This window comes from Vulpes vulpes, chromosome 14, assembly GCF_048418805.1.
Source record: "Vulpes vulpes isolate BD-2025 chromosome 14, VulVul3, whole genome shotgun sequence".
Classification (NCBI taxonomy): domain Eukaryota; kingdom Metazoa; phylum Chordata; class Mammalia; order Carnivora; family Canidae; genus Vulpes; species Vulpes vulpes.
Window position 1 is genome coordinate 15,711,738 of NC_132793.1, and position 21,632 is coordinate 15,733,369.

Below are 21,632 nucleotides of genomic sequence, written 5' to 3' on the forward strand. Positions count from 1 at the left end.
TCCCACGAGCCGGCCGCATTAGCCCCGCCTCCTCCCTCCCCTCTGGGCCGGTTTGGCTCCGCCTCCCCCTTAGCGCCGGGTCGATTTGGCTCCACCTTCTCCCTCTGCGCCACGCAGATTTAGCCCCGCCTTCTCCCTCTACCAATGACAGAGGCTCTCTCGGCAGCGGCGGCCGAGGGCGGTGGGCGGGGCCACGCAATGACGCCACCCGCGCGTTTCCGGCCTGAGAAAACGCCGCGTTTCTGAGGCGACGCCTCGACTGGCAGTTACCACCGCGCTAGGATCCTCCCGGGCGGCCGCCGGCATCACCAGCGTCACCATGGGGGCTGTGCTGGGCGTCTTCTCTCTCGCCAGCTGGGTGAGTTCGGGGTCTGGTGTCTCTGCGGGACGTGTCGTTTTGGAGAGGGCGATAGGGCGTCCCAAGCTCTGACCCGATCGGGCCTCGGCTGGGGGCTTGTGGGGACGGGCCCTGGGCTGCAGAGCGTATCCGGGGGCGCAGACCCAAATCCGTGATGCCCGCTGCTCCCCGCCCCCGGGTCGGGATCGGGCGGCTCGCCTTCCGGGTTTGTGGGGGGAACGCAGGAGGCCAGGCCGTCATTGTTTACAATTTCGATTGCCCCGCCCCCGCGGGGTTTCCGGCCTCTGGGTTCCTCGGGCGCTGGAACCCGGACCGGGGAATGAGAGTTCCGGGGCGAGGGCGCTCTGCTTCATTTCCAGGGGCCTTCTTCAAGTGGCGTCGTTTAATTTGGGGTGGCTTACGGGATATCGTTATCGCATAGCGCGGATTTACCCGGGCTACTGAGTGTGTGGCGGAGCTGGGATTTTAACCGAGGCCAGTTTGCAGTTGTGCAAAGGAACAGAAGAAGGCCTTGGCCCTTCCCGTAATATGGGGATAATCACCCCAGCATTCATCGCCCTGAGAGCTGCTGTGAGGATAGAGTGAATAAATGGGTGGAATCGCTCGGTAGATTGTAAACGCCATATTTTGCAAGGAAATTTTAGGATCTGTGGAAGAGACTATGGTGAGTTTCCTCACGTTCTCCCTCCCGAGGAGTAGGATTTTTTAAAATCACTTATATGTTTCATTACTTCCCAACTGATTTTCCTTGACCAAAGACTCGATCTCAGCTCATTGCACTACCACTTCTTAGGGACAAAGTGTATTTTCCGTTCTTGAAGGTTGTTGGCCCCAAATCAAAAGGGCGTTTGGTCATTTACAGGTTCCTTGAGAGCAGTGGCTTTCCAATTTTTTGACCTTGACCCGAAATTTAAAAAAAAAAAAAAAAAAAGATTTTACATAGTTTACTTAATACGCGCGTTTAGACACAAGTTTTGTGAGATTTTTACCTTTAGCATCTGCTGTACAATTTTTCTATCACAGAATAAATCCCAGTAAATTGAATTTTACAGCCTAGTAGTGGGTCAGACTACTTGCAAAGTAGATTTAGAAGAAATATATAGTTAGGGTAACTGAGTAAATTTGTAAATTGAAACAAAGATGTCTTGCTCATCCTAATAACCTGAAACGCATTTGCCCTTGATGTAAAACTAATATTTGACTTAATGCCATCGAAGCATTTCTATCTGTAAACTGCTTTTCTATTTTATTAATCTCTTGTTCAGCAGGAATAGCAAGGAGTGCAGTGTACCAGAGAATGGAATGAGGGAGGGAAAGAATAATGGGAAATGAGGTCGGAAAAGTAGCAGGGAGCCAAATCATGTGGATACCCATTGTGTGGTCTTAACAGGCCAATTTAAGGACTTTAACTCAAGTGATATACGGATCCGTTGTAGAAAAGAGAAATGATGTGATCTGACCTGTGTTGGAGAACAGATTGTGGAAAAGAAAGGGTAAACCAGTGTAGAGGAGGAAAAACTTTGCTTGCATCCTCTATGGGGTTGGTGGTTGGGGGCCTGCAAATTAAAGTGCTGAAAGATTAGCGAGAGAGAAAAAAGCACTATGTACACATGCAACACACACACACAGGATGTTATTCATCGTTCAGTGATGAATAACTCAAAGGATGGTTAGAAAATAGGGCTTATTGTATACCTTACTTAATAGAGGAAAAGAAAAGAGCTTCTATAGGAAGAACAAATAGATTTCTTTAGGAAAGACAAATGGGTTTTTAGGAGAACAAACAGGAGATGAGAAAGTTTGTGGTAATACTTGTTTATGTAGGTACAAAGGGCTTTTGCCTTCTTGATGGCCATAAAACTCCCTTGGAGAGGGAATTTATGGCAGCCTTCTATCCCAGAGGTTGCTGCTTTTAGTCAGATGAGGAAAGCTCCAAGAACCTTTTCTTCACCATATCTGTTGAATTTCAAGTGTCTTCATCTTAAAATAATCTTCATACCAACTCTGGTTTCTGATCGGGTGGCTACTGCAGTGAAATTGGAGCCATCGCATTTTATCCGGGTGAAAGATGATAGTAGTGGCTTGGACCAACATGATAGCTAAGGATGCTAAGAAAGTAGTCAGATTCTGGATATATTTATTTATTTTATTTATTTATTTAAAAATTAAAGTAGGCTCCATACCCAACCTGAGGGTTGAACTCACAACCTTGAGATCAAGAGTCCCTGCTCTACCAAGTGAGCCAGCCAGGTGCCCCAGATTCTGGATATATTTTGAGGATAAAGCTAATGTGCTGACAGATTGGACGAGGGTTTTGGAAAAATAAAACATCAAGGATGACTCCAGGGTTTTTGGCCTGAGTAACAGAAGAATAGAGTTGTCATTTACTGAGATAGGGAAGTGACTTAACATAGTAGGTCAGTTATACAGATTGAGTGCCTACTTTATTTTTTTTTATTTTTTATTTTTTTGAGTGCCTACTTTAAAGGTACAAGAGATACAACAGTAGGTGGCCCTTCTTAAAAGCACTTATATTTTCATGATGTTTAAAAACAAGTTAGTGGGTATAAGGTTTCTAGGGCTAAATAAAACAAAAACAAAAACCACAAACTGGGTGGTTTAAGCAACAGAAACTTGTCTCAGTTTCTGGAGGCTAGCAGTCCCAAGTTGAAGGTGTCAGCAGGGTTGGCTCCTGAGAGTGGTGAAGGAGAATCTATTCCATGCTTCTTCCCCAGCTCCTGGTGGTTTGCTAGCAGTCTTTAATATTCCTTGGCTCGTAGATCTCTGCTTTTGTCTTCACTTGGTGTTTTCCCTGTGCTTCATGTTTTTGCCCAAATTTCTCCCTTTTATGATACCAGTCATGTTTAATTAGGTGCTCACTCTTCTCCACTACAACATCATTTTAGCTAATTACATCTGCTATTATTTTATTTCCAAATAAGGTTACACTTTCAGGTATTGGGAAACAGGACTTCAATATATGAGTTTGTGGGGGTAAGGGGACACAGTTCAGCCCATAACAAACACTAGGCAATTATTATGAGGTTATTTAATAGGGCAGAAAATAACTAGCTAAAGAGAGTCAAGAGTGTGAGAATGCAGATAAAGTAAACATGAAGCAATTAGTGTCATTGTTTTTGGCTGTAAAACTTCTGTTTCTGTCTGCAGTCAGCTATTCACCTCTATATGGTCTTTTGGCCCAGACTGTAGTTAAGAATTGGAGACTGAAGCTGGGTGATCATTTTCCCATGGCTGTTGCAATTACAAGTAAAAATGGCTCCAAATATGCCTTCATCCAGAATGCTCACCAGAGATCCAGGTTACTCTTTTTTTTTTTTCAATTGAGATAAAATTCCATAACATAAAATTAACCATTTTAAAATGTATAGTTCAGTGGCATTTAGTATATTCACGGTGTTATGCTGTCATCATATCTGTGTAGTTCCAGAACATATTTATCCCCCCAGAGAGAAAACCTGATTCCCATTAAGCAGTCACTCCCCAGCCTGTGTCCCTCCTTTTCTAGCCTTTGGAAACTACTAATGCTTTCTGTCTTTGGATTTACTTACTCTGTATATTTCATATAAATGAAATACAATGTGTGACATTTTAGATCTGGCTTCTTTCACTTAACCTGATGGTTTTTTTTTTAGGTTCACCCATGTTGCACCGTGTATCGGTACTTCATTCGTTTTCGTGATTGAATAATGTTCCATTGTGTGGATTTACCACATTTTATGTATCCATTTGTCAATTAATGGACATCTGGGTTGTTTCTGCCTTTTGGCAACTGTCAGTAGTGCTGCTTTGAACATTCATGTACAAGCTTATGTTTGAATACCTATTTCAGTTCTTTTAAGTGTATGTTTAGGAGAGGAATTGCTGGGCCAAGTGGTGATCCTGTGTTTAACTTTTTTGAGGAATCTCCACGTTATTTTTAAATTGAGCTAAATGGCTCTTGTTATCTTTATGTATAAGGGTTTCCATGTAATGGTGCTTGATGCTATAATACCAATTTGGTAACTAAGATTCCTTAAATAGCAAGTAGAGTTAAATTTTTATATTGTTTCTAAATAAAGTAGGATCCTGTGTGAGTATAAGTAACATTTGTTGGGGTCTTAGTATGTTTTAGGCATGTGTTGAGTACTTAATACAGCAATGTCTGAGGGAGGAAGATTCCGTTATTCAGTTGCAGATGGAGAAATAAGCTTAGCTTATGTAACTTGCTGAGTTAGAAACAAATAATATTGACTCTAGAACCCATGCTTTTTTTTTTTCTTAACTAGGCTCCATGCCCAGCACAGAGCCCAGCATGGGGCTCAAACTCATGACTGTGAGATGAAGACCTGAGCCGAAATCAGGAGTCACATATTTAGTTGACTGAGCCACCCAGGCGCCCCAGGACCCCTGCTTTTAACCACTTCCTCCAAACCATACCTTTTTTTTTTTTTTTTTAAGATTTTACTTAATTATTCATGATAACACAGAGAGAGAGAGAGAGAGACACAAGCAGAGGGAAAAGCAGGCTCCGTGCAGGGAGCCCAACGTGGGACTCAATCCCGGGACTCCAACATCACGCCCCGGGCTGAAGTCAGGCACTAAACCACTGAGCCACCCCGGGATCCCCTAGCCATAACTCTTTCAGTTAAAGCTGTTAAAGTCTGGTTTGCCTCATCTTCTACTCTGTGACCTTTATGACATGAAGGAGTCCACTGGAAGAGGTCTCAAATAGCTGTGGTGTGCTTGTTACAGGTTCCCTGCCTTTGCAGCGGTGCCTCATGTCTGCTGTGTAGTTGCTGTCCCAACAGCAAGAATTCCACGGTGACTCGCCTCATCTATGCTTTCATTCTCTTCCTGGGTGCTGCTTTGTCCTGTATCATGTTGACGGAAGGGATGGAAACGCAGCTGAAGAAGGTGAGTAGAAGTAACGGTAGCCTTAATGGACTGGTTATTTGTATTTTCTATTTTGCATAATTGTAGTTGTAATTAACGTTCTTGTTTCTTTACTGTTATAAAACTCAGTCAAATTCATTGTGATTGTTGGGTTTTTAAATTACTTTTGGGTACGGTCAGGACATAGAATATAAAAGTATTAGTCCTTTTCCAGAAATAAGGGTACTCAGAATAACGTCTTCAGGCTCTACTCTAGCATTTGAAAGAAAGATATTACAAGAGTGGCACGAGAAAATTCTTTCCACATATGTTTTAGAGTTAAACATTTAACTAGGATAGCCCTTCACCTGTGGAAAGAGACGGTTGTAGCATGAAAATTCATGTCAAAATGGGAGATAACCTCATCAGCAAGAAGAGCAAAGAAAAGAACACTGTTATTTGTGAAATGCAAATTGTTTCTACTCTTTGGGGATAAGATTGTAAGTGAATTGGAAGACAAAGAGAATGGGATCCCTGGGTGGCGCAGCGGTTTGGCGCCTGCCTTTGGCCCAGGGCGCGATCCTGGAGACCCGGGATCGAGTCCCACATCGGGCTCCCGGTGCATGGAGCCTGCTTCTCCCTCTGCCTGTGTCTCTGCATCTCTCTCTCTCTGTGTGACTCTCATAAATAAATAAAAATTAAAAAAAAAAGAAAAAAAGGAAGACAAAGAGAAAAGTCCCACAAAACAGTCTTGCAGTTGTTGAAGTAGTCAGTTTTATAAATTCAGGCCTTCTTATGACAGGATACAGTCTTTGTTTAAATGTGGATATTCCCATAACATTGAAATTGCTTTTTCCAGATTCCTGGATTCTGTGAAGGGGGATTTAAAATCAACATGGCTGATAGGAAGGTGGATAAAGATTGTGATGTTCTGGTTGGTTATAAGGCTGTATATAGGATCAACTTTGCCTTGGCCATCTTTTTCTTTGTCTTCTCTCTGCTCATGTTAAAAGTAAAAACAAGTAAAGATCCCAGAGCAGCAGTACACAATGGGTATGTAAATTTATTTTATTATTTACTTACCATATTATATTGTGTGGATCCCCCCCTTGGGCAGTTAATGTTGCCATTCTCATGGAAGCAGTAGAGTATATGGATCAGTGGCCCACATATATTTCTGACCTATTGTACATGTGAAGTTGTTTCAGTGTCATTTTCAGTTGGAGTTCTGTAGCGTAGAGGGGAAGAGCAAAGTTTTGTCTTTTTTTCAATACCTTTGTTTCAAGTTCCTAGATTTTTTCAAACACCTGTGAAACAGTTCAAGGATTGTGCTAGGCACTGTATGGACACGCAAACACATATGCTTTTTACTGGTAAAAGATATAAATGAAAAAAATAAAAAATAAAAGAAATAGACTTGATCTATTGAACATCATACAGAAAGATAAACTAGTTATACATGGGCCACTGATTTATAAATCTGTTGTTTCCTATTCCTGACTGCCCCCACCTCCGTTCTCCTTTGACATATAATTCTTATTTGGAGACTGAAGGAAGTTTTATACACTTTATATGTATTTTAATCTCATTTTTGTAGATGTAGTAACTGAATTTCAGAAAGATTAAATAAAGTGCCTGAGATCTCTGAGCCAGTGAGAGTTGGGGTTGGGATTAAAACTTGGGTCTGTCTAGCTCCAAAGCCTGATTCCTTCCACTTTGCCATACAAGCCTTTAAAGATCGTGGACTAAAAGCCACGTTTGGTCCTAGCTTTGCCAGTGATGAACTGTGTGACTGTGGGCACAAGGCACTTATGTCCTATATGTGAAAGAAGGATTAGGTGATAACTTTTCCCTACATCTAATAGTGAATTGCTTTATATTTAGCTAACATTGTTAGTTGAATGCTCCAGACTTCTAGAAAAATTCCTATCTTCAGTTGCTAAATGTAGGGAAATTCTTAAGTTGTAGGTTTATCTCTTATTATGTCTATCAATGATTTGTTCTCTGGGTTAATGTTTGTCCTGAAATTGTCTGAAAAATTCAGTGAAGCAACTTCATATCAAATGAAGAAATAAGCCCAGAAAATCATATTGAAAATGCTACTGAGTCTTTTGCATTTCAGGAATTCACTTTTCTCAGTGGAAGGACGAAAGTTAACATTTCATAAATGCACTTTTGTATTTTAATAGGTTTTGGTTCTTCAAAATTGCTGCCATTGTTGGTATCATGGTTGGCTCTTTCTACATCCCTGGGGGCCATTTCACCACAGGTATGGCTCACTGCTGAGAGTTAATTATACTATATATACAAACTTTACAAATGATAAGAGTTGAAGTTACATTTTCATTACTGGTTTTGCAGAACTGGCAATTAAATGAGGTGGCGTTCAATTATATGACTTGGTACTACCATTAAGGTAGCAATTAATTGAAATGGGCTGAATACTCAGGAGGTATTCAGCCCATTTCTCAGCTGTTCTGGAACCGTATGTTGCCAATATTTTAATCGCTTACCTTCTCACTTGGCAATACTAAGTTAATCTGAGAGTTTGTCAACATGGGGACCTGTACTCATATGTGTCCTACTATCCCTATCTTAATATGCTTTCTTACCATAATATCAGGTAAGAATTTTTTATTTATTCATGAGAGACAGAGATACACTGTCAAATAGCTGTGGATTTCCACTGTGTTTTTTTTTCCCCTTCTAAAGTAAAAGGCTTATTATACCATTTGGAATGTCAGATCCCATACTGCCCTTGGCACAGCCAGAACAAGTTTTAAAAGGTCTGAAACCCAGCAAAACACTTCTCAGAGAATAGCCTTTGAGTTTGGAATTGGAATAATCTTATACTGCTGGAGACAGAATATGTCTTTACTCACCTCTCTCTTGAATCGAAATCGTTTTAAAATTGGATAGTAACATTCTGAAATGTTACTCTTGTGGTAAAGCATAACTTTGTTCTTTTGGTTTGTAGCCTGGTTTATTGTTGGCATGATTGGGGCCTTTTTGTTCATCCTCATCCAGCTAGTGCTGTTGGTAGACTTTGCTCACTCTTGGAATGAATCATGGGTAAGTCGAATGGAAGAAGGAAATCCAAGGTGCTGGTATGCCGGTAAGTATCTAAACTCCCCTATAAGAGCCATATTGCATTATGCTGTATTAAACAGGATGTACAGTAAAAATCTCCATTGATTTAAATGTGTAAACTTCCAAATTAGAGCTGACTTTTTAAAAACTAGTTTCCCAGTTGAGTCAATTCCGAATTATACATATAACTGGAAAGGGGAAGCACAGGTGATAGAAATCATTGGCTCTCTCAATTCACTTATTTTGAAATTTGTAATGTAACTAGATGTGTTCAGATAAGGAAAAACATCTGTATATTTGGTGATACAGTTCTGGTTTTGATTTCCTTGTTTCCACAGACAGGGTACTCAGGTAGGTTATACATAGGGGTCATCTGCCCACATCCCTCAGGCAGGTAGAAGTGAACAGTCTTTACTGCTTTATTCAAAGTATGGCCCACATCCCTTGTAAAAGCTTTCTGGTGGAAAAAGGGCACTTAAAATTTCTAGGGTGGGAATAGGATTTCTAGCTTGTAATAATGGGGAAGGACTTTGGAGTTCTCTACTTATTAGGGGCAACGACCTAGCCATTTAAAAAAATAGTGTTGAGATCCCTAGCCTCTGCACCCCACCCATTATTAACATAACAGCTGCTCTTGTGTGAAGAATGAAAAACCAGGAATTACAGAAGAAAACAGATTACCTGTAATGCAAATCTATAGTAATTGATACTCACTGTTAACATATTATTCTGTATCCTTCAGTCTTTTCTTGCATATGTACCTGAGGAGTCACTGAAAAAGATGTATATTTGTATCTTATTTAATTTTTACATATATTATACATTCGAATAGCTTACAGTTGACTCAGAGAACTAGCTTGTGACTATGTGACTACAGTGTAACAATAAATACCTAATAATATATTTCTGAGCACATACTTGGTTTTTTCCTTAGAATAAATTCCTAGGGGATCCCTGGGTGGCTCAGTGGTTTAGCACCTGCCTTCGGCCCAGGGTGTGATCCTGAAGATCCGGGATGGAGTCCCACATCAGGCGCCCTGCATGGAGCCTGCTTCTCTCACTGCCTGTGTCTCTGCCTCTCTGTCTCTCTCTCTCTCTCTCTCTCATGAATAAATAAAAAATCTTAAAAAAAAAAAATAAATTCCTAGAAGTAGAAGAGTGGAAGAATATGGATATATTAGGGATTTTAGTACACATTATCAAACTGCCCAGTTTTCTTTTCATCTTATTTATCTAGCTTGCTTTTTTATTTATTTATTAATTTTTAAAAATATTATTGAGATAGAGCACATAAGGAGGGGGAGAGGCAGAGGGAAAAACAGGACTCACAACCTGACCCAAAGGCAGCCGCTTAACCAGCTGAGCCACCCAGGCGCCCCCTAGCTTGCATTTTTTTTTCCTAGCTTGCATTTTAAATAACAAAAGCAAAACCAAAGAAAAACAACACCCCAAAACGAATACAAAGATGGTGGAACTTAATAAAAAATAAAAATGCCAATCTCCACTCACTTGCAACCCACTTTCCTATCTAGATGTGACCACGATTACTGGATCTGTATGTATTTGTGCACATGTACACATGTTTTTGTTTCTTAAATGTAAATAGGTTCACATTATATATTCTCCATGACTTACTCTTCTCACCAACTATATGATGAGTATCTTCTGACATATCAGTGAGTTTAGATACATCTTACTTAATGGTATATGGTTCCATGGTGTTCTGTGGCATGGTAGACCATAATTTATTTAACCATTGCCCTATTTTGTTGGTCACTTCAGTTGTTGATAACTATTTATTTTAGCATGAAATTTAAGAAATTGTTTTATTAGGGTGCCTGGGTGGCTCAGTTGGTTAAGCATCTGACTTTGCTTCAGGCCATGATCTCAGGGTTCTGAGATAGAGCCCCACATCAGGCACCACACTCAGCATGGAGTACAGTTCTCCCTCCATCTTCCTCTGCCTCTTACCCTCCCCCTGCTCATGCTGTCTCTCTCTCTCTCAAATAAATAAATAAATAAATAAATAAATAAATAAATAGAAGATTTTTTTTAAAAAATTGTTTTCTCATAATGAGTTAGAAATCCCAAAACACCTCCCCATTTCTGATAGAAATGTATTAATTTTTTATCTATTTACTTCTGTTTACTTACTATAAAAAATGAATTTTTATAATTCATTTGAATTACTCAACTTTAAAAGAATTTAATAATGAGTTACAGATTTGTCATTTTGGAGTAACTAAAGAGTAGATACGTCTTGCATATTCATATGGAAAAATATTAAGAACTGTGCTAGTACTTTAACATACATTATCATTTTATAGTAACATCATATACATTGCTTAATTTTAAATATGCAAAACCCATGGAGATAATTAATAGAAACCGGTTTTCTCAAATAAGTCCACGCTGTGAATTAAGCACAAGTTAATTGAGCTCACCACTGCTACAGTTGGCTGGGCATACTGTTATTTTTTTATGTTTTCTAATTTTCAGAGTTATATAGCTAACTTGATTATGTGAACATAAAGGAATATTATTTTAGGTTTTCGAAAATAGCAAATATGCCACTTTCCCACAATGATGTGGTTTCATCATGGCAGGAAGCGGGTTTATGTAGCCAGTGGCTGCAGAGGACAAATTTCATAAAAGATGCCTGTCCATTGTTTTCTGCTGACTCCATCCCTGGCATTTAGCTTGCTAGAACTGGGCCAATTTGAGGGCCCACAAGGTGTGCAAGTTCCTAGAAAAGCTTATAATGCACATTATGTAGCATACAGTTAGAGTTTACTCTAGCTGGAATGATCAAATATCTGGTATTTGAACCCATGGAATTGAGGTAGGTGATCTATAAAGTAAATCCAGCCACCTCTAACATGATCGGAAACGTCAACCTTGGGCTCTTCTGTAATTTCCCTGTAAAATGTGGACCACCATCACAGTAAAATAACGTGTCTTTATTTTTATATGAAGAAGAGAATTCTTTGTTAGAAATGTTTGCCACAGTCACGTGCATTCATGTTGGTTTCCCATTTTCCAGCTTTGCTCTCCGTCACAAGCATCTGCTACATTCTGTCTGTCGTCTTTGTCGGCTTGCTCTACACGTACTACACCAAACCAGATGGCTGCACAGAGAACAAGTTCTTCATCAGTATTAACTTGATCCTTTGTTTTGTGGTGTCTATTATATCCATCCACCCAAAAATTCAGGTATGGTTTTATGCTCCTTCCTCCTATGAAAGATTTTTAATGAATGCTAAACTTGAACCAATGTAACCTTTATATGAGTTTATGTTTATCTACTTAAACATTTTCCCATATTATGATAAATTCTTCATAATTCTAATTTAGTAACTGTAAAATGTGCCATTGAGTGCCTGTATCATAATTAAGTGAATAATTTCCCTAGTGTATTAAAAAAAGAAAAGAAAACACCTAGGTAACCTGAGAATTTTATAGCTCTTACAAAATAGTTTATGTCATGAGAATGATTTTTATGAATCAATAACTAAGCTGCTTTAGGGAGATTAGAGAATCGTTGCTTTTAATATTTAAAAACAAAACTCATGTGTGCAAGTTTCATCATTTAAATACCATACCTTAAAAAAATTCATGGAGCTTTATATAAGAAATAGGAAAAAGAGATGTACACATCACCTCTCCTTCCAAAAATGAGAAAACTGAAGGTCCAGAGAGATGATGGGTCACCTAGCTGGTTAGCACCGCCGTTGAGCTTAGCCTCTATGCCACCAAGGGACTAAAATCAAAGCCTCTGCGGAATACACAGGCATTCCAGGGCTATCAAATGCCTTGGGAACCAATAGTACACGGTTCCTCTTTCTTGGTTCTTTTTCAGGCCAACTCAGACTGAAAGGTTATTTGTTCTCTTTCAACTGTCAAATAGAATAAGAAGGTTCTCAGTTAGTAACATTTCATGGGGGGCCCAGGGAATTCCACTGGGTTTTAGAAAGTCAGCCCTTGCAGTTCCTGTGGCATTGTTTTCTTTTTGATTCCATAGGAACACCAGCCTCGGTCTGGTCTCCTGCAGTCCTCTCTCATCACCCTCTACACCATGTACCTCACCTGGTCAGCCATGTCAAATGAACCCGGTAAGGGAATGTCAATAGCACATTCATTTGATGGAGAGAAAGTAGGAAATGACTCCTTTGGCAGGTGCAAAAACTAGAGGTGGAGCAAATACCAAACAGGCAAACAAACAAAAAGCTTCACTTAAATGGACTGTGTTCACTGTATGATGATGCAGATACTCACATTTCAAGTTTTATTCTCCATGTCTGTCTGTAGCTGTTCATAGCTGACAGCCTAAAGGACCGCAGTCCTTACACAGTCTAGGCTTTTCCCTGGAATAAGTCAACTAGTCAAGAGTTGGACAAGGCACCATTGTTTTGGCCCTTTGTAGCATTGTTGTAATTGAATTTCACTGTGGTGTTACAGGCTCTAGAGGAAATGGCTGTAGAAACCTCCTTCTGTAGTTACTGCATTGTGTCTCAATAGTGCATTCTATGGACTTGTTTTAAAGGAAAATGGTTATACAGCAGACCCTTCAATGATGACTCAACTTACTGCTATTGTACTCCTCTTTAATAACCTTGTAAAAACAAAGCTAGCAGAAAAACTCCCGGTGCTTTAAAGCCTTTGTACAACAGACCCAAAAAGATTCGCCAGTTAAACGTCAAAATCCGTAAAGTCAAGATAGACATTTATGAAATTTGACAAATGCTTTGTTGTATCTTTTCTTTTTTTTCTAAAACTAAGTCCCTGATTGCAACACAAGTAGGTAACTAATTGCTGAATTTGCAGGTTCTTTTAAGTCTAGCATTCCCATGTTTTACATCATGACTGAATGATGTGTGAGCACATCCCTCACATCCCTTCCTGGAACAAGAGAATCTCTAACTAAAGATAATAAAAAGTCTTCCACTTTCAGATCGTTCCTGCAACCCTGGCCTATGGACCATTGTGACGCATATGACCGCACCAACCTTGGCTCCTGGAAATTCAACTGCCATAGTCCCTACCTCTGCACCACCCTCAAAGGGTGGGCATTTTATAGATCTAGAGAATTTTATTGGGCTGACAGGCTTCGTTCTCTGCCTTTTGTATTCTAGGTAAGTTAAAAAGTACTTGGGACAAGAATCTCATCAAGTTTAATGGCAGAGCAAAGAAGCTATTTTGCTTTCAAAGGAAGTAAGTGTGAGGAAGTAAGAAAAACAACTTAACTCTTTTTTATTGAAAGTCCTCAACTTCAGTTACCTAGCCACATATATTTCTTAAAGCCTAGTAAATTCTCTCATCAAATAAGTTCTTCCAAACTGACATAGAGATACCTTCTCCCTGGATAGGAAGATAAAGTCTTCACCTGACCATAAATCTGCTAGGGTAGTGGCTCTGAAAATTGGTTGGTTTCCCCTTTTGGTAAGAAAATCTTAATTTTCTGATTGTTGTAAAAAATATTTCTAGAACTGTAGAATTGTATACATCTAATTTTAAAATCTCTAATACAAGAGCTCAGATATAATATGTGTTAGCACTTTGCGTTCATCCTCTTACCCGTTTTTTTATTGATATTTTGTATATAATAGCATGTAGTTTTAAAATATGAGCTAAAAATGGGCAAGAATATATTTATACAAATTAAAAACATAGGTGAGATAAGGGTAAAGTGGGAAATGAAAGTATCCTCCCTCCAAATTTACCTCTTCTATGGTTAACATTTTGGTGCGTATTACTTCATACTTTTTCCCCCTGTGCTTCTACTTATCTATCAATTTATTTATTTCCTTATAATTATATGTAATTTTAATTCTATATGTAGTTACATATAACATTGTATTTATATTACTTGATAAAATAATTTTTAAAAATAAGTTAGGGACATATTATAAATACATATAGTATTCTCAAATATGAATTTGTCATAATTTGGACAACTTTCCAAGTATATGTAGATTTTTTTTTTCTTAATGATTGTTTAAGGGTTGGCAAACTACAGCTCTTGGGCTGTCTATTCTTGTAAAGTTGTACTGGAACACAGCTATACTTATGTGTTTTTAAGTTGTCTATGACTTTTGTTTGTTTTGCTTTTGGCCTAATGTGTTTTGTTTTGTTTTTGAGATACAATTTCCATACTATAGAATTCACACTTTTAAAGTATACAGTTGAGTAGTTTAGTCTGTGTTTTCAGGATCGTGCAGCCATCACCACCATCCATTTTAGAACATTTTATTTTACCAAAAAGAAACTTCATGGTCATTAGCAGTCACTTCCCTATTCCTTACCGCTCCAGCAGTGGCAGAAACTAATCTCCTTTTGTTTCTGTAAATGTGTTTATTTGAATGTTTCGTTTATGTGGAATCATGAAATATATGGTCTTTGGTGACTGGCTGCTTTCATTTCACTTAGGATGTTTTCAAGGTTCATCCATGTTATATAGGACTTAATTGTTGGAAATGATACTCCATTGTGTGGATATATATACTACATCTTGTTAATCCATCGTCAGTTGATGGATGTTTATTTGAGTTGATTCCACCATGGAATCATAATGAACTATGGGACTATAATGGGACTATAATGAATAATGCTGCTGTGAATATTTGTGTACAGGTTTTTTGTGTGGATATACATTTTCAGTTCTCTTTTATCTATACCTAGTTGTAGAATTGCTAGGCTATGTGGTACCTCTTTGTTTACTTTTTTGAGAACTGCCAGTGTTTTCCGACGTGGCTACATCATCTTAACAGTCCCACTGTACAAGACTTCCAATTTGATAATTTTTTAATCATTACATTGTAATTGTCTTTTTTATTGTAGCCTTTCTAGAGGATGTGAAGTGGCATTTCATTATGGTCTTGATTTCCATATTCTCAATGACTAATGATGTTGAACCTTCTTTTCATGCGCTGGTTAGCCATTTGTATATCTTGAAGAAATGTGTATTTAAATTTTTTGCCTATTTTTAAGTTGGGTTGTCTTATTATTGTTTTTGTATATGGCTTGTGGTAAGGGGTCCACCTTCATTCTGTTGTGTGTGGCTATCTAGTTGTCTCAGCACCATTTGTTGAAAAGACTATTCTTTACTGTGTTGAGTTGACCTGGCATCCTTGTCAAAAATCATTTGACCATAAATGTAATGGTTTATTTCTGGACTCATAACCCTATTCCAAATTTGTCCAGATTTGTTCTTTTTCAAGATTGTTTTGGTTATTCAGAAGGCCTTGCATTTCTGTGTAAATTTTAGGTTTAGCTTGTCAGTTTGAGATTTTGATAAGGATTACATTGAATCTGTTCATCAACTTAGTATTACTATCTCAACACTGTTAATAAGGTTTCTAGTTTGTAACATGGGATGTTTCATTTAGGTCTTCAGTTTTTTTCAGTGGTTTATGGTTTTTAGTGTACAAGTCTTAAACATGTTTTGTTAATAATTCTAAGTGTTATTTTTGACAGTATTAGAAGTGAGATGGTGTTTTTGTTTTTGTTTTAAGATTTTATTCATGAGAGACATAGAGAGGCACAGACATAGGCAGAGGGAGAAGCAGGCTCCATGCAGGGAGCCCGATGCAGGACTCAATCCCAGGTCTCCAGGATCACACCCTGGGCTGAAGGCGGTGCTAAACCACTGAGCCACCCGGGCTGCCCAAAAGTGAGATAGTTTTCTTAATATATGTTTTAGGTTTTTCATTGTTACTGTATAGACATAGAATTTTCATATATTCATTTTGTATTCTGCTAGATCATTTATTGATTCTAATAGTGTGTATATTCCTTAAGATCTTCCATGTACAAGGTCAAGTCACCTGCAAATAGAGATCATTTTACTTTTCCAATCTAAGTGCCTTTTATCTTTTCGTTTCCTAATTGCTCTGGCTTGAACCTCCAGTACAGTAAATAGAAATGGTGACAGTGGACTACTTGTCTTGTTCCTGATCTCAGGGGAAGATCTTTTAGTCTTGTACTATTAATATTAAGTATGATATCAGCTCTGGGTTGTTCATAGATGCCCCTTTATAAGTTTGAAGAATTTCTCCTCTATTCCTAAGTTGAGTGTTTTTTATCAGGAAAGGGTATTAGATTTTGGTCAGGTTGCTTTTTGTGTGTCTGTTGAGATGATCATGTGGTTCTTGTCCTTTAGTTGTGTGTACTTTTTTATTCAGTCATTTAATAAGCTTGCAGTGAGCATCTGCCATGTGCTGGAAATGCATAGATGACTACGGTCATTATTGTTGAGGAGTTCTAGGACTAGGAAGAAAGACAGGAATGGTAAGTGCTATGGCAGAGGGAAGCATAAGGAGCTGTAGGACTTTAACCCAGCCTCATGATGACTTGGTGTCAGGGAAGGCTTTCTAGAAGACATGGCACATGGAGAATTGAATGAGTATAGCTGGGAGAATGTTGGTAGGTGGTACATTCTAAGCATGGAAGAGGCACTTGTGAAGTCATGGAAGCAGACATTGAAAACTTAATGAAACTCCTAAGCAGTTAAACTTTAAGTGGTAACCGATGAGAGTGCTCTCTGTCTTGTGATGACAGGCAGCAGTTGAGAACTCTTAAGGAGAGCCCTTCAGAAGGCCTTCAGTTCCCACATAGGGGCAGTTCAGAAATAACCTTCATGAGGACCCTCGATGTCCATCGAAAGATGAATGGATAAAGAAGATGTGGTTTATGTTTACAATGGAATATTACTCAGCCATTAGAAATGACAAATACCCACCATTTGCTTCGACGTGGATGGAACTGGAGGGTATTATGCTGAGTGAAATAAGTCAATCAGAGAAGGACAAACATTTTATGGTCTCATTCATTTGGGGAATATAAAAAAAATAGTGACAGGGAATAAAGCAGAAAGGAGAAAAAATTAGTGGGAAATATCAGAAAGGGAGAACATGAAAGTCTCCTAACTCTGGGAAACAAACTAGGGGTGGTGGAAGGGGAGGTGGGCGGGGGGTGGGGGTGACTGGGTGACAGGCACTGAGGTGGGCACTTGACGGGATGAGCATTGGGTGTTATTCTATAGGTTGGCAAATTGAACACCAATAAAAAATAAATTTATAAAAAGAAAAAGAAATAACCTTCATGTATATAGGCCAAAGGCAGCAATTCATCTCATCAATTCATTCCTCTTTTCTGATTTGTCTTCTTTTGGATCACCTTCCAGCATCCGCACTTCCAACAATAGCCAAGTAAGTAAGCTGACCTTGTCAGGAAGTGACAGTGTGATCCTCCGTGATACAGCTGCCAATGGTGGCAATGATGAAGAGGATGGACAGCCTCGGCGGGCTGTGGACAATGAGAAAGAAGGAGTGCAGTACAGCTACTTCTTATTCCACTTCATGCTTTCCTTGGCTTCTTTGTACATCATGATGACCCTGACCAGCTGGTACAGGTAGGAGGCACAGACAAATCAGATGGAAGACCACTTGGCCTCCTTGGGCTGTCTATAAAATCTCTATCCAATGCTTAACCTCAGAATCCCCTTCTCTTAACTATGTAATGAAATTGTGTTCAGTGCTCTTTTCTGAAATACTTTTGACTTTTTCTCCTCTTGGATTTAAAATCCAGTTGGAATTCTTACAGTACAAACCATGGAGGGTTCTTCCAGACTTGAGTTACTTAAGAGAGAAAATCATAAAGCAGTCTTATCCATCTTCACTAATTTTCCTCTGTGTCTTGAGATGGCCATATAGAGTATTCTGATCAAAGTGATGATGTGATACGGAAAGTTTCAGGGATGCCATTTTAATCTAGACTTTCCCAATATCTAGAACAGGTAGGTGTTCCTGAAGAACTTTGCCCAGTGAACGCAGTAGTCAGTTCTTCATGCTGACAAGATAAGAGTTATTTGAGAGGTAGAGTCCCCTGCTTCTAATAATAGCAGCTTTCACAAGTTCCTTCTAGAACCTTACTAGAGTGTAATGTCAGCCAGTTTTCTTGGCTTTGGCTCAGGGGGCTGGTGGGTGCAGATAACCAGTTCTTTACCTGACTCTTTGTTTTCTTAGCCCTGACGCAGAGTTCCAGAGCATGACCAGCAAGTGGCCAGCTGTGTGGGTCAAGATCAGCTCCAGCTGGGTCTGCCTCCTCCTCTATGTCTGGACCCTTGTGGCTCCACTTGTCCTCACCAATCGTGACTTCAACTGAACCTCTGAGAATTCATAAAGGTCTGCTTTGCTGAAAGCCCATTATCTATTTTACTTTTGCTTCAACTAAAATACTAAGTGAACACTTTGCCAATTTGACTATATCCAGGTTTATATCAGAGGGCAAAATTAAGTAATGCTTGATGCAGGATCTGAACTTTTCATTTATATGTATATTATGTTTATTTGTAAGGATATAGTGCAAAGGGAACATTTTGCGTTTTAAAGTGAATTACAGCTGTGCTGTGAAGAGAGTTCTTTATTGACCTGTAGGATCCTACAACTTTGATTTAAAGTGTAAGAAAATGTTGGATATTTGAGGCCAATTGTTAATATATTTCTATTGCAGTATCCTTAAAAAGCAAACAAACAAACAAACAAAAAAAACCCACCATTTCTGTGATGGGTTTCCTTTGTGAAAATCTTCGTGTGATGGAAGCACTGTGTTCAGTCTTTAATCCCCTACCAGGTGTAGCATCATAGTACTTGGGGGAAAGGGTGTGTGCATATGGGTCCTTCCCCAGAAGAGCAGGGTGGCTGATTTGGCTACTGCTTCTACAGCTTGAGTTTGTCCACTTAATGTTCTACACTACAGCAGTGATGCCGTGCAGTTCCAGCTTTGCCAGAAGTTTGTTTCCATAAGTGCTCTGTAGGTTTGGTTATAATGAAGATTCACTTGGGAAAACAGTGTGACTTCAGCCTATGTAATTACCTTGTTATGAGTATGTAAAAGTAAAATGCATGTGAGTTTATTATATTTGCACTATAAAGGTATTTGATTAAAATAGAGACTTAAGCTTTTAAGGCCCGTTCTTTTACAGCTTTTATGAGTTAACAGCCATCCTGTAATTTTTAGACCTACATGGGTAGTCAGGTTTATCAAGCATCGAGCAGAGTGCACCTATCTCTTCTAAAATTTGAGGTCTGGCTAGTAAGTAGTCTTGAACTCATCCAAAAATTGTACTAATAATATCTTCCTTGGGCAAGACACTTGGTGCCAATGAGAGAAAAAGCAGGTGCTATCAGGAAACTTCTTCAGGAGAGGTAGCACACAAGGAGGTAGAATAGAACAGTTCTTCCAACAATCATTTACTGAGTCTCTCTCAGGTTCGGAGATCCAGCTTTAAACATAAGAGACACCAGTTCTGCCATCCTGGACTTCTGGTTTAGAGGGTAAAAATGAGCTGACAGGTGTACATCACACCTGGTGTGATGACTGCTATGATTGAGGAATTGCAGAGAACTCAAAGGAGAGTTGCCTGGGGTCACAAATTGGGGATTGTCCTGGTAGGCTCCCTGGAAAATGTGGAATTGAGGGCTAGGACTTAGTAGGAGTTAGCCGAGAGAGAGATGGGGAAGTAGGGTAGCAAAACCGCATGTTCAAGAAGGGAGATGAAAACTTGTTCAGGAGAGCTGGCATGGGGAGAAGAGGGCAGGGACTAGGTCATGAAGGGATTTGTAAACCACACTGAAGAGTTTGAACATTAATGTTGAGAGCAGTGGGGAGCGTGCGCACAGTGACATGATCAGACGGTCTTCAGTCACTGCCACTGACAGGTAGAGAGGGCATCTAGAAAGGAGATGGGGGGTGGGCCATATACCATTTCAGAGAAGTGAAAATGAGGATGGGGGGAAATTGACAGCTGAGAGCCACATAGTAATTAAAATTTAAAAACTGGAAATTGATTAGCTATCAGGAAGAGGCAGGTTCCTGAATGATGCTGGTTTAATTACCTGAGTTGATGGAGGTTCTGCTTATATGGTGAGACAGGAAGAGAAACATTGTGCCAGAATGATGGAGTTCGTCCCTTAAGAATGGCTAAGAACATAGGCTTGGAAGTCAGAGTGGGTTTGTATCCAGCTTTGCTGTTTCCGTCAAGACTGGTGGGCTAATATTTATTGAGTACATAGTATGCTTTATGACTTACTTTGGGCGAATGACGGTGTGACCACCTGTCTGAGCCTTAGTGTTTTCCTTGTTTAAATAAAAGCTAGTACCTAGTCCATGTTCTTGTTTACAGAGTAAAGTTGCTTTGCAAAATGCTTATGAACCCATTTAAACACTCTGGAGGTAGCTGCTAATCTCTCTATGGGCTAAAATGAGACTAGACAGTATTCATAGGTCAGAGATGTTCAGCCACAGTCTGATGGACGCTAGATTTGAAGTGTTCTTACAAAATGAAACAGATGGGACACGGGACAATTTCAGTTGGGATGGAGGGAGGGGAGAGGGGGGAGAAGCAGGGCTTGATAGGAGTCGTTGGAACCACCATGTTTTAAAACAGTGCTTTATGTCAGGGTACAGAGGTAAAGTTGCAAGGGAGGTGGAAGGGCAAATAGGGGAAGTTTAGCCTCTTACTTTGCCAGTGTAAGGCAGCCACCCTACTTTCCTTAATAGCAGGGGTAGCCAGATTAAGACCTTTAAAGGTCCTAAACTTCAGAAACATGAGGGTGTGCCATCCCCTACCTTATGTTTTGCAAAATAAAGCAATACTAAACTGTAAAATAAGTGTAACACCATCCAATAAAGTTTTTATTTTTTCTCATAACTTTGATATTAATTTGAAAGGACAGATTTGAAAATTAGGGAGCAGTATCCCTGTTTGCTTGACTGTAAGTTAAGCTGGCCTGGTGGTAGGAAACCCAGGATCACTCAAGACTCAAGGGAACCGTACTAGCAAGTACTAGCAAGTGTGCTGAGTTATACACAAGCGTAAATAACATCAGCAGGTCGAGTAAGCCCAGAATCATACTTAAAATCAGGAGAGTATTTGGACTTATCAGACCTCATGGTCATGTCATCTCATTCCAGATAAGTGACCTGGTGTGTCATCACCATGAGCAGGCCCATCTGTCCCTCAGGATTGCAGAGTGATGGCCCTGGCTTTGAGGTCAGGAATTCCTCAGAGGCAACAGCAGTGGCTGCCACTTTTCCTGGGTTCGAGCTGGGAGGAGGCTTGTAGGCCCACGTGGCCCCTGCTGGATGTTTACTCTCTAGATTGATCTTGGAAGGTACTTGGTTGGGAAATAAAAGTTTCTCTTACCTGCCAGAGAGTGGCCACGGGCCTGGTTATTCCTGCTTTTGGTGTTCTGGACCAAGCCAGAGCTCAGGCCTCACTTAAACCACCAGCACATGGTTTTGTCCATTACAA

The 21,632-nt window shown here is 39.6% G+C and overlaps 1 protein-coding gene across 3 annotated transcripts; it reads left to right on the top strand.

The window, feature by feature from the left end:
- The first annotated feature begins 44 nt into the window (after positions 1-44).
- Positions 45-21,026, top strand: SERINC3 (serine incorporator 3). 3 transcript variants are annotated; one of them, XM_025998745.2, is made up of 10 exons: positions 45-358; positions 5,111-5,272; positions 6,090-6,283; positions 7,420-7,499; positions 8,208-8,345; positions 11,364-11,533; positions 12,342-12,432; positions 13,272-13,452; positions 17,502-17,729; positions 18,343-21,026. In XM_025998745.2, exons 1-10 carry the CDS (start codon positions 320-322, stop codon positions 18,479-18,481), a joined length of 1,422 nt encoding a protein of 473 aa, XP_025854530.1. In that variant the 5' UTR covers positions 45-319; the 3' UTR covers positions 18,482-21,026. The 3 variants fall into 3 exon arrangements, with proteins under 3 accessions (XP_025854530.1, XP_072591857.1, XP_072591858.1); XM_072735756.1 differs by lacking the exon at positions 45-358 and adding an exon at positions 540-1,022; XM_072735757.1 differs by lacking the exon at positions 45-358 and adding an exon at positions 4,012-4,097 and having other exon boundaries at positions 4,663-5,272.
- The last annotated feature ends 606 nt before the right edge of the window (positions 21,027-21,632 follow it).